This window comes from Impatiens glandulifera, chromosome 6 (genome assembly GCF_907164915.1).
Source record: "Impatiens glandulifera chromosome 6, dImpGla2.1, whole genome shotgun sequence".
Taxonomy (NCBI): domain Eukaryota; kingdom Viridiplantae; phylum Streptophyta; class Magnoliopsida; order Ericales; family Balsaminaceae; genus Impatiens; species Impatiens glandulifera.
Window position 1 is genome coordinate 17,421,377 of NC_061867.1, and position 13,534 is coordinate 17,434,910.

General features: G+C 32.0%; 1 protein-coding gene across 1 annotated transcript; it reads left to right on the forward strand.

Annotated features, from left to right (window-relative positions):
• Nucleotides 1-4,386: 4,386 nt before the first annotated feature.
• On the forward strand, nt 4,387-7,923 carry LOC124944078 (4-coumarate--CoA ligase-like 9). Its single transcript, XM_047484541.1, has 5 exons — nt 4,387-5,444; nt 6,908-7,097; nt 7,167-7,380; nt 7,455-7,557; nt 7,644-7,923. Exons 1-5 carry the CDS (start codon nt 4,401-4,403, stop codon nt 7,764-7,766), a joined length of 1,674 nt encoding a protein of 557 aa, XP_047340497.1. The 5' UTR covers nt 4,387-4,400; the 3' UTR covers nt 7,767-7,923.
• Nucleotides 7,924-13,534: the final 5,611 nt, after the last annotated feature.

Genomic DNA, 13,534 nt, shown 5'->3' on the forward strand with positions numbered 1-13,534 from the left:
TGGCAGAAAGAAGCCCGTCAAACCAAAATCTTTTACTTTAGTATCAACACAAATTGGGAGATCCATCAAAATAACTCAAATATAGATCCCTAAGGGACTGATCAATCATGGACCCAAGTAAATATGGGTACCAAAAGTTGTAAATATGTTTATTTGCAGGTACATAAGGACAGCTTCCTAGAGGAATCAATCTAATATTTGGACAATGGCTTCTCTAGACATATGACCGACGATAGATGACTGTTAACTGAAGCGACGACGTGCACAGGGCCTAAGATCACATTTGGTGTTAACAACAAAGGTAATACCGTGGGTAAGGGTAAAATTATCCATGGTAACTTTACTATCAAAGATGTGCTACTTGTAGAAAACTTGTGCTATAACTTGATCAGTATCAGCCAATTGTGTGACAATGGCTATACTGTTGATTTTAAAAAATATGATTTCCTTGTTAAGGATAAGCAGGGTAACACTTTGCTGATAGGAAACAGGGTAGGAAATTCTTACAAAATGAACTGGAAAAATAAGACGTATGGTCCTTTATGCATGATAGCTAAGAATTATCAAAATTGGTTGTGGCATAATCGTGTCATGTGCAACGTCCATCAATAAAGATTAAACCATCTTAATTTTAAAACCATTAACAATATTTGTTCAAATGATTTAATTTCTAGAATGCCTAAGTTGAATTTTTTAAAAGATAAGATATGTCTTGCTTTCCAGATGGGAAAACATGTCATATATACTTTTAAAAATAAAGAAAATATATAATCCGACATGTGTCTGGAGTTATTGCACATGGATGTCACCAATTTAGGGGGAATGTAGCAATCAAGGGGGAACAAGTGCTCGTGGCACTCGTTCCAAAAAGAAGTCATTCCAAGGTGGTTGTGGTAGCTGTCAAGCAGATCAAGGAGGTGGACGTGGAGGTGGCCGTGGTGGTGGTCAAGGTGGAGGTGGTTGAGGAGGAGGTCGACTGCAACAACTTATGTTCGGCGAAAGAGGTCTCCAAGGTGAACATTCAAGAACTAAAAGGGAGGAAATATTAAACTTTATGTATCTTATGTTTTTCATATTCATATAAATATATTGATTACCTTTTAAATCTCGTGTTCTTAAATCAAATTTAACTTAGTTTTAACATCATCAAAAAGAGGAAAATTGTTAGATTAAGTTAAATAAAGAAAAAGAAAAATTAATTAAAAGAAAAATAATTAGTTAAGGAAAAACGTCTTAATAAACTTAGGCGAATAAGTTCAATTCAATACAACATAGTTTTAATGACGTGGTATGAACAAAACTAAGTTGTGTAAATTGTCTTTTCGCAGGTACGTCTGAAGACGTCTTCCTTCTTTCAGACGTGTTGTTTAAGCAAGCGCAATTAGATGTCTAACTTCATCAGTCGTGTAGTCTGAAGAAATGCGCGAGTAGACGTATGTTTAACTTCATCAGACGTGCAATCTGAAGAAGTGCGCGAGCAGACGTATGTCTAACTTCATCAGACGTATAGTCTAAAGAAGTGTGCGAGCAGACGTATGTCTAACTTCATCAGACGTGCAGTCTGAAGAAGTGTGCGACCAGACGCATGTCTAACTTCATCAGACGTGCAGTCTGAAGAAGTGCGCGAGCAGATGTATGTCTAAATTCATCAGACGAGCAGTCTGAAGAGGTGCGCGATCAGATGTATGTCTAACTTCATAAGACGTGTAGTTTGAAGAAGTGCGCGAGCAGACGTATGTCTAACTTGCAGTCTAAAAAAGTGCGCAACCAAACATATGTCTAACTTCATCAGACGTGCAGTCTGAAGAGTGCGCAAGCAGGCATATGTCTAAATTCATCAGATGTGCAGTTTGAAAAAGTGCACGAGAAGACGTATGTCTAACTTCATCAGACGTGTAGTATGAAGAAGTGCACGAGCAGACGTATGTCTAACTTCATCAGACGTGTAGTCTGAGGAAGTGCGCGAGTAAACGTATGTCTAATTAATCAGACTTATAATCTAAAGAAGTGTGTGAGTAGACGTATGTCTAACTTTATCTGACTTGTAGTCTGAAAAAGTGCGCGAGCAGACGTATGTCTAAATTCATCAGACGTGCAGTCTGAAGAAGTGTGAGCAGATGCCTTGCTTCAGCAGCCGTCTGAAGAAACGTCTACTTATCTACTCAACTCATCATTTTAACAATCATTAGTGTTTGTTATCAGTCGTCTGCCAAGACAGCTCAACACGCTATAATTGTTATCTGCCATATACTCAAATATTCCGCCAGCCCACGTCTTGTATTGTCCAGTACACCACGTTCCAGTGAATATTCTCCAGTACAATCCAGTATGCCACAATACAACGACTATATTCTCATGTACGTTCCCTTACACCTGTCGTACGTCCAAGAGAAAGCTGACACGTATTCAAGAGGAAGATTTGACCGTTGCCAATCTCCTTATAAATAGAAAGTAGAGTACAACGACAAATCTCTCTGACTCTCTTGACTCTTCCTGATTATGAACTACGAACTGCTAAGTGTTGCGAGCTATAAGTCTATTATGTAATTCACCTACTGTCCTTTCTGTATGAAATTTTAGTATTGTAAGTTGAACAGGGTTTGTCTGTTCAACAGAGTGTTAGCTAGAAGTTCAAAAACAGACAGTTGTTAAGTCTTAGGTATCTAACATGATTTGTGTAGTGTCTATACAAATCAAAGTCTTCTAGTGAAAATTTTTCTGAAAACAGAAGAAGGGGTGATGTAAAAGTTTTATCTCCGAATATGCATAAAATTCGTGTGTTATTTATTTTCCGCATCTCTTAATCTTTTATCTGTCGTTTCAAATTGAGCAAAAATTTCCGCACTTAAAATCATTCAAGAGTTTGTAAAAATTTATGAAGAATAAAAATAAATTTTTAATTTTTAATAGAATTAAAATCTAATTGAAAGTGTTAAATTATTAATTATATTCGACCCTCCTTATCGGAGACATCAATACTAACCATAAATATAATATTAATTATTAAATATTATTATCAATATAAAAATAAGTTTAATAAAATGAACATTTAAAAAATAAAATGCGGTTACGTGATTGTGAAAGGTCAAAGGTCAAATCATACCAGAGTAGGAAGTATCCACCTAACTTTACATGTCACAACAATCCACGTGCTCTTTGTCTCTCTTTCCAATCAAAACAATTTTAGAGAAATTTTATTTTGACATGAGAAGAAAATAATTTTAATTTTTTTAATGATAAATGGTAAATTAATTATTATTTTTTTTAATTAAGGGGACTTAATTATTATTTTTGTTTTTATTTAAATCAATTTCAGATTGAATCAATTTGGTTACTTAAATTGATGAGATAAATTTTTTTGATTACATTTATAATGAGAAAATCAATTATGTTATTTTTGGTAACTAATTAATTGAAAATATCAATCACAATATTTAAGATTTATAAGATTTGTTTCTAAAACCTTATAAAATTAGGTCTATCCCTACATTAATATCTTTACCTATTATAAAAATGATTAAAATAATAATAGAATAATATTTATTAAAAATACTTAAAATAGAACATAACTTTATTTAAAAACTAATTCAATATCAAATTTTGGTCTTAATTAGTTTATAATCCAAAAGTAAATGTTTCTTTTGCATATAAAAAGTAAATATTGCTAAAAAAAAAAGGTTTTATTTCTTTTCCCAATATTGAATTTTGTTGGTAGTAACATAGGATAATACCAAAAGATAATTTGACCCTCTTCATGTTAAAGATTAGTTTGTTCATTATAAACTTTTACCAATAGTAGAGTCAAAATAATATATACAACTAGTCACTTTAGAAATTAAAATATCGCATATTCAATTTTCACCCTAAACGCTTATAATGAATGTGGAGAATTACGAGGGTGGGTGAGTATAATGATAGTTATTTCTTTAATTAAAAAAAAAAATAATAGATAAAAAAATTCTATTCAATCTCCTCTAGAATCGCACAATCCAAAATTTTATTATGCCTAAGATCAGATCTGGATTTGAGTTTGTATAAAAAAAATTAAAAAATTTACTTAAAATTCCTTTCTTAAATATCTTATTTCAATATTAGGATTGAGTGAGGATTATAATTATTTTTTTATTTGAAGGGATTGTTTGATTGGTTTTCTTATTAGTAATAAGTTTGACTAAGCTTTTAATCAACTTATTCATTGTAACATATTTTTTTAAGATTATAAAGAATAAAAAAATTGTGTTAACAAGATATGTTTGATTATAATTTTTAGCATAAAAAAAATATTAAAATCAAACCATTTTTAAAATAATTAAAAGACAAAATCTGAAACAAATTAGCTTAAGCTTCTTCGCGTCCCCTATAAAATAATATCCAACCATTAGATCAGAACCAGAGCAACAATGGCGAATACAAAATCAGATCAAATCAATCCCAACAATGGTTTCTCATCACTAACAAAAACCTTTCATAGTCTCCGACCACCAGTTCCTCTTCCTCCACCCACCCAAAATCTCTCCATCTCCGATTACGTAACTCATCTCCTCCACCTTTCAACCACCGCCTCTTCCTCCTCATTTCCGCCGGAAATCCCCTTCATAATCGACGCCACCACCGACCAACGTCTAACCTACAATGATTTCCTCCGCCAAACCAAATCCCTCGCTTCATCCATCAAAAAACTCGCCCCTTCCCTCTCCCCAAACGACGTCGCTTTCATCCTACTCCCTCCCTCAATCAACGTCCCTGTTCTTTACTTCGCACTTCTCTCAATCGGAGTCACCGTTTCTCCGGCGAACCCACTCGCAACTGAATCTGAGTTAACCCATATGGTTGAAATCACAAAACCCGTCATCGCATTTGCTACTTCATTAACAGTTGGAAAACTCCCACCGATTCCACTCGGTACCGTGTTAATCGACTCGGCCGAGTTTCAAATAATGATGGAATCGGATAATAAATCCGGGTTTGATCGAGTTCTGGTGACTGTGAGGCAATCCGATTCGGCAGCGATACTTTATTCGTCTGGGACAACAGGTCGAGTTAAAGGAGTTGAATTGACTCATCGGAATTTCATTGCCTTAATCGGTGGACTTTATCAAGTTCGATCGTCAAAAGAGGACAATATGATTGCTCCAATATCATTACTACCAATTCCTTTATTTCATGTGTTTGGGTTTTTCATGTTGATTAGGGCGGCGGCGATGGGTGAAACGCTGGTTCTTCTTGAGAGGTTTGATTTTGAGGCGATGCTTAAGGCGGTGGAGAAATATCGCGTTTTGTATATGCCGGTTTCTCCACCGCTAGTGGTTGCGATGTCGAAGTTAGAAATGGTGAAAAAATATGATTTGAGTTCATTACAAATACTTACCTGCGGCGGAGCGCCGCTTGGTAAGGAGGTGGCGGAGAAGTTTTTAGCACGTTTTCCTAATATTGAGATATCTCAGGTAAGTTTTTCAAATCTACTTGCTTTAGTATATATGAATTCATTACTAATCTACTTGCTTTAGTATAATATTAAATTTAATATCAACCATGTTCAAATATGAATGCAATCGTAAGAACGTGGTGTGAACTGGCTAATGCTTATTAAATGATTTTAGAAATTGTTTTTTACAAAACCTCTTATTATATAAGATTGTGAAAAAATATGATTTTGAAAATAATTATTTTGTTAGAAATTAGTTATGGTGGTATTATAGTAATGGGTTGTGTATTCATATTTGAACCATATATATATATATATATATTTGTTTAAATTAGGAAGTTAATACAATTCTTCACTATAATATTATTGTCCTATTTTAAATTGAATTGAGATATTTGATCTTCTAACTAAGACAATTTCAATTAAGTTTTTTTTATTTGAGTTATTTAATTTGTTATATTATTTATTTATTTTTTATCAAATTTTATAATAAAAGAGGGCTGGGAATTGATTAATATTGATAAAATATAAATAAATTAGATTAAATTTTAGTTACACACAATATATTTGTTTGCTTAATTTAGGAAGTTATTATTACAATTCTTTAAAATTATAGCATTGTCCCATTTTAATTTAATTTAGGGTGATCTAATTGGAAAAGAATTTAATATATTTAATCTTTTAAGTAAGATAGTTTTAATTAAGTTTCTTTTCATTTGAGGTGGCTTAATTTGTTATATTATTTATATATTTTTATCATTTTATAATAACAGATAAATGAATTAGATGAGATTTTAGTTATTTATTTCTTATATATATATATATATATATATATATATATATATATATATATATATATATATAATTTATGAAGTTATTACAAATCCTCAAAATCATACAATTGTTTTATTTTAATTTAATTTAGGGTGTTTTAAGTGAAAAATAAATTGATATATTTAATTGTTTAGTAAGATAGTTTTAATTAAGTTTTTTTCATTTACTACTTAGTTTGTTATATTATTTATTTGTTTTTATCATTTTTTTATAATAAAAAGGGTGGGGAGTTATTAATATTGATGAGAGGGTAATTAAGACAATCACATTTCTGTTTTGTTGACTTGTAAATCTAAGAAAATGAGCCTAAATTTGTTTCAAGTTATTGGTGTGGGGTATATAATTATAACAATTTTTAATCCAAATATGGATATTTTATTTTTATTACATTCATGAATCACAATCACATAACAGCCTAACATCACCATCTAACAAACTTATTAATAAGAAGATAAGTTTACAATCAAATTCCTATTAAGGAAAGAAATACATTATAACTAAAAAAGTAAGTTTATAAGCTTATTTTTGTATTAATAAAAAATTATCTTTAATAATACAAATAATGTTATATCAATACATGAGAGAATCAATTTCTACATATTTTGTTTTTCTATTATCTACATTCAAATTTTATTTATTTTTGATTAGGGATACGGTTTAACAGAGACAGTGGGTGGTGCCTCAAGGATGGTTGAGGAAGAAGAGGCAACACATTATGGATCAGCCGGTCGTTTGTCTGAAAATTTGGAAGCCAAGATAATTGATCCAGAAACCGGCGAAGCCCTAGGGCCAGAACATCGAGGAGAGCTTTGGCTACGAGGACCCATTATCATGAAAGGTCAAGCAATTTTCTTTATACATATTGTTTAAGTGAAAAGAGTCTTATTTAGTTTTCAAATAATCCCAGGTTATATCGGGGACAAGGCGGCGACATTGGCGACTTTAGATGGAGATGGATGGTTAAAAACGGGTGATCTTTGTTATTTCGACAAGAACGGGTATCTTTATGTTGTTGATAGGTTAAAGGAGCTAATAAAATACAAAGGATATCAAGTCCCACCGGCTGAATTGGAACGTTTGCTTCAATCCCACCCCGAGATTGCGGATTCAGCTGTTATTCCGTATGGATTTCATTTTTCGTGACTAACCATTGTTTTGTAAATTAAATCTTAATATTTCTCTGTTTACAAAATAGATATCCCGACGAAGATGCTGGAGAGATTCCAATGGCGTTTGTGGTTAGAAAGGCTGGAAGTTCTATCACTGATATTCAAATTATGGAGTACATAGCAAAGCTGGCATGTTTTTTCTTTTTGAAAATTTGGTAGTTTATCTCATTAATCAAATCATTTATATTATCAACTAAATTATTTGTAATATTCAGGTTGCTCCTTACAAGAAGATAAGACGGTTGTCATTTGTTGCGGCTATACCCAAGTCTCCATCTGGGAAGATCTTGAGGAGGGAGCTTGTCAAGCATGCTACTTCTGCTTCATCTAGACTATGATTCAATGATTGTGACAATAGACAAATAATATTGAATTAATCTAATAACATTTTTAAGGTTTATGTGGTTTTACTTTAGAAGTTTTATCTCTATTATTTTCCAACTATTTATGCTTCATTTTGGTGGAGGATATATTTGAAATTATATTTGTGAGGCCTATAGGTGTGTTCTCTTATCATTGTTTTTATAAATGACAATGAGAAACCTGACTCGAGAACCGAGCTTTCACTTAGCCTATGACCGAGTTCTCTAACCTTAGGACTGAACCCTCCTCTTAGTCTAGGACCGATGATTCTAACCCCAGGACCTAACCCTCACTTGACCTAGGACCGGTAAACTTGACCCTAACCCTAGACCTAGGACCGATAGCCACCTAACCCTAGGACCAAGCACCTAGACCAATAGATTTGACCTGGAACCGAGCCTCCCCAGTCTTCGACCAAACCACCCGAGTTTGGGACCGAGCCTCCCGAGCCCAGGACCGAGCTCTCTAGTCCCTTGACCCATACGACTGAGCCATGGTCCGAACCACACCGGTCTTGACCTAGCCCGACCGAGCCTAGATCAGCCAAACTGAAGCCAGACCCTAGGACTCCGGTCCTAAGGTCTGTTTGGTTCCACTTTTCAAAATCCAAAATTATTTTTGTAATTTTGGAACCCGAACCCATTTTCAAATAATCTTGAAAGGTTAGAAAATGATATTTTCATACTTTCGGGATATTCTTTTGCATAAGGATTCTTTTGGAAATTTTTTTAAATTCTAACATTCTCCTATGATATTTTCAAGTTTTGTTAAATCTGAACACCAACGCAACAAGTACACACCCTTTTAAATAATTTTATTAATTTTCATAAAATCTCTCGGCGACTCTGATTTTCAAATAAATAATATTTAAATTGATTACGTTTAATTAATTTAAATCGGGTTCAAGTTAAATTATAATTGAGTCTCACTGATTATTTAAAATTTGAACAAAGGATTCAATATTTTTACATAATTAATTTCTTAATGCTTCAGGTATTTTCAAAATCTTTTGAAAATTAAATATTTCATTTTAAAAGATGCATGACACCCAACTAAAGTTGAAACACATCGAACCTCGAGCCTCCTCGCGGTAGTCCCTCCATATTGCCACGTGTCTCTTGACACATGCTAAGATATGGAACGGGACATAAACCGTGGGGGTTTACAAACTCCATTGCCAAAAATCTATTTTAAACAATTAATTATGATTAATTATTGTGCTAATTAATTAAATTAATCAAGAGTTAAAGGCCAAAATAAAAATAAAATTATTTGGGATAAATGTTTTATCCATAATGTCTAAAATAATTTTAGAAAAATTAAAGGACAAAAATAAATGATTTTCATAAATTGTTGTATCCATTTCATCTAAAGAGAATTATTTATTTAAAAATCTCGAAAATATAAAAAATTGGTAAAATATTTTCCATATTTATTTTATTATTTTGTATATTTAAAAAAGATAAAAATTAAAGTTAAAAGCGTAAAAGAAAAATCAATTTCAAATAAACTCTTAATGTTTTAAAATAAAAGTAAAATTGAGATCCTGTGTGGCCGAAACCAAATGAATCGGTTACAACATACGCCAAGACCATCAGATAAGTGCTGAATTTTCATTTAGTGCCCAGGAACGCTCTGCATAGCCGTTGTAGCCGAGGAGACGCACGCCCAGGTCATAGCAGATCCGGAGATGGCCGTTAGCTGGAAGGCTAACAGACCACTCAAATGCCATGACGTCAAGACGGAACACTAGGATGCCATCAAAACAATGCCATTTTTGGCTCCGATCACCTTTTTCATCGCGACGTCGTCTAGATAAGCATGAAGAGCCCGTGTTGATTTTGATCTTTTGAAACTCAACCATTGGTTGATCGTTTTGACTAATTCAAAGTCTAGAATGATCACCCTATGATGGTGATCATTTTCCCTACAACCATAGGCCTCATCACGACCTAATCTAGCGACTACAAGGCTTTTAACTAATTCATCCCACCTGGCTTCTCCAACCGACTTAGGAGTAGTATAAATGTTCTTGAATTAGTAAAAAAAAAGTCAATGTTCTTATTTTGGTACCAATCAAGTATATGTGATATAAGAAAGCTATTGGATAACTCATTTCACTTCAAAACAACTTTAAAATTAAAAACTCGATTTTTGATCATAAACTGTTTTGAACAAATTGATCATCATCCAGGTCAATCAATACTTTAGATGATGATCAACATGTTCATGGGAGCTTTGTGAAACTATCCAAGCTCTTGGATAAAATAATCATAGCTAAAAAAACTAATTTAAAAAAATGAATCCTTATGTCCCGAGGACCGAGGCTTGTGAGACTAAGATCGAGAGACTCTTAGGACTCATGATCGAGAAATCCAAACTTAAGACCCAGACTCTTAGGACTTAGGACCGAGAGGCTTATGTCCGCCCCAAGACCTAGGACCGAGATTTCTAACCCTAGGACCGAGAATTCCAGACCTAGGACCGAGAGCTCCCATGTCCAGGGCCGAGGAACTTGGACTAGAGCTAGCCCTAGATCAATAGGTTTATACACCTTGACCGAGAAACCTAGCCCTAGGCTAGTCTAAGACCGATATATTTTTACACCTAGACTAGTAAGATCAGCTAAGGCCCGAGAGTCTTTAACACCTTGATTGAGAGACTTCGATACTCAGACCAAGAGATCCCAAGCCTAAACCGAGGGTTTCTAAACCCCGACCGACAAAAATGAATCCGAGCCTTAGGACTCCGGTCCCAAGGCTTGTTTGGTTCTACTTTTCAAAATCTTAAACTATTTTTAAAATTTTGGGACTCCAAATCAATTTCTAAAAATCCTTAAAAATTAGAAAATGCATTTTTAAATATTTTTGGGATATTTCAACATTTTTTTCTACATTAGGACTTGTTTGGTGTTTATTTCTAAACCCTAACTCCCTTAAAAATGATTGATATTCTTCAGGTATTTCCACCATAGTTATAATCCGCAACATGTACCAACATTTTAATATTTTAAGTAACGCTAAAACCTAGAAGCATGACTAGGAGCGGAAGAATAATTGGTTAAAACTCAAACGTTATACAACCGATTTTTAAAAAGTAAATTTTATAAGTAGAGACTGTTTTTAAAACGAGTACGAAGGACATATCGCGAAAGCCCTTTCCCAGGTATCACCAAATTTCGAACCAAACAAAACTTTGGTGCAAAAATATGTTTGTACACGTACACCATTTTATTGATTTTTGTAAAATAAATTGCCGACTCTATCTTCAAATATATAATATTTCTTAAATTAATTATGTTTTATTAATTTAAATCGAATTTAATAAAAAAATCAAATTGTTTGATAATAGCAAATCCCCATATTAGATTTGAATAAAATTAATTATTTTTACATAATTGATTTTAAAGTTGGCAGGTACTATCAAAATCTTTTAAAAATAATGTTTTATTTTATAAATATGCCTATCATGCAAATCAAGATTGAAAACATCGAACCTCGAGCCACTTCGGGCCCACATGCCATTATGACAGGTTTTACCTCTCATTCTTCTTTCTTCTTTCTTCTTCTTGCATCTATTTCTTCTCTAGATTTATTTTTTTCCATCTTTTTTTAACAAGTGTATAATATTATTGGAAGATTTGAAAAAAAAATACGTTATAATATCAAACAGCATGACATATTATCAAACTCATTAGGGTAGTTCAAGTAAAAAGAATTTTAATCAAATGAGTTAAATGTTTTATATTCTATTCCTATAAAAGAAAAACTCTAAATTAAAGTGAATGACTATTACTAGTCATGGAGTGTGTCGTGTTAGTAGGTTAGCTACCCATTTTCAACACACACTACAACAAAAATGACTTTCGGCGACGCTTAAAAAGACTTCTGCCAACCTTTAAAAGCGTCGCTAAAAACATTACCGACACTTATTCTTGCGTTGTCAGAAGCAGGGTGGGCGCAAGTTTTCACCACGCTTATTTAAGCGTCGGTACAAGCGTTGCCGAAAGGCGAAAGTTTTAACAACGCTTATTTAAGCGTTGGCAAAATTAAAAAACGTCGCTAAAATTCTATTTTATTTTTAAACTTTTTTTTTTCTATTTTCATTTTAGATGTTATTTTTTTATCTCTACTAATCTCTCAAGTAACTGATGAACATAATCCTAAACCCTTAGGGTGAACCCATAGTCCATCACATTATAACCTTAAAAACACTTCAGAAACTTATGAACTCTCTCATATTTTATATACCAAAAACTTCTTTTTCTCCGATGTGGGATAAATGTCATATTAACACTTCAGAAACTAATGAACTCTCTCATATTTTACTTTTAATTTAATTAAATTTAAATAATAATTAAATAAAAGACATATATTAATAATACTATAAAAAGTTTAAAAAATATTTTATATAAAAAATATTAATTAAATTTTAATGTTAACAAAATTTTAAGTCAAATTTAATTTTAAAAAAATTAAAAAATTAAAAAAATATATTTACAAAGTTTAAAAATAAAACATAAAAGTTATTAAAATTTAGAATATTTAAATTATAAGGTTTTAACAAAGTTACAAAGTTGGTATATAAAAAAAATAAAGGTGGTGGTATAGATATAAAGGTTGGCAAAAGTTTTTTTTCTTTTAATTTTTACTCACGCTTAATATGGGTTGGCATATAAGGGTCGCTGAAAGTATGTTTTGTTGTAGTGACAATTAATCGATTTTGTACTAAATAATATGGAATAAACCTTTTAGAATGTCTTAACTAGAAATAAAAGTCATGAATGTAGGGTGTCATTTTAGCTTTCAAAATTCAAAATAAAAAATAATATGGATATAGAGAGACATGATCATTTTCTATATCTCACATGTACTTTTTTTTCATATTTTTGATAAAAATAAATACAAAAGACTTGTCATCTTTTGTACTCTTTTTATTGTATAGGTGGACTCTGCAATTTTTTTTTTTATCTTTTACCTTTTCAAACAACGTCATCAAAAGATAACTATATTATTATAAGAGTGTTTCATACATTGAAGTGTACACATAAATTAATCTCTTTACAGGCCACACAATTCCTCAATCGTGTGGACAATATTCTTTGATGGGTTTTTAACATAGAAAGTAAGCAAACCGTAATGATCAAATGGTTTAAATTTCAAGTGATGTTTTACGTCAACCAGCTCATCTGACACTTGAATCATTCCTTTATTATACGAAAATATGGGCAAAGAGTATTGCAATCGTGATCATTTCATGTTTAATACTATGCTTCATCTACACTTGATGCACGCAGAGTGTACTCTACACTCTACCATTACTCCATGCCTGCATACACATAATAATAAGAAAACAATATAGACGATTATTGATAAAATTTGTTAATATTATAAAAATAGAGACGATTACTGCTCATTTGCAATAGGTGCTCCGCAACTATCTTTGCATTAAAAACGACCTTTAGCATTTGTCTTTGCATTATTTTGGAATTTCACAACCACATTTGCAATTACCAAAAAACATTGCAAATCGTTGGTTGAAAATTTGCATTGGTGTTTACATTAACTGTTTCAACAATATTTCCATTAAATACAGAGATATTGCAGAAAATTCACTTTTTCTGAAACGGTAACTAACCATGATTAAAGTATATTTGCCATAAGATTTGCAATATGTATTTTATTAACAAATTTAATATTTTGCAATAAAAATTCCAATAAGATAAATCTATTTAACAATAAAA

What these genes read in the sequence shown, in the direction of transcription:
- LOC124944078 (XM_047484541.1), top strand. Translation starts at nt 4,401, where the DNA reads ATGGCGAATACAAAATCAGATCAAATCAATCCCAACAATGGTTTCTCA. An exon ending in CTAATATTGAGATATCTCAG is followed by an intron (nt 5,445 to 6,907) that starts GTAAGTTTTTCA and finishes ATTTTTGATTAG; the next exon opens with GGATACGGTTTAACAGAGAC. An exon ending in AGGACCCATTATCATGAAAG is followed by an intron (nt 7,098 to 7,166) that starts GTCAAGCAATTT and finishes AAATAATCCCAG; the next exon opens with GTTATATCGGGGACAAGGCG.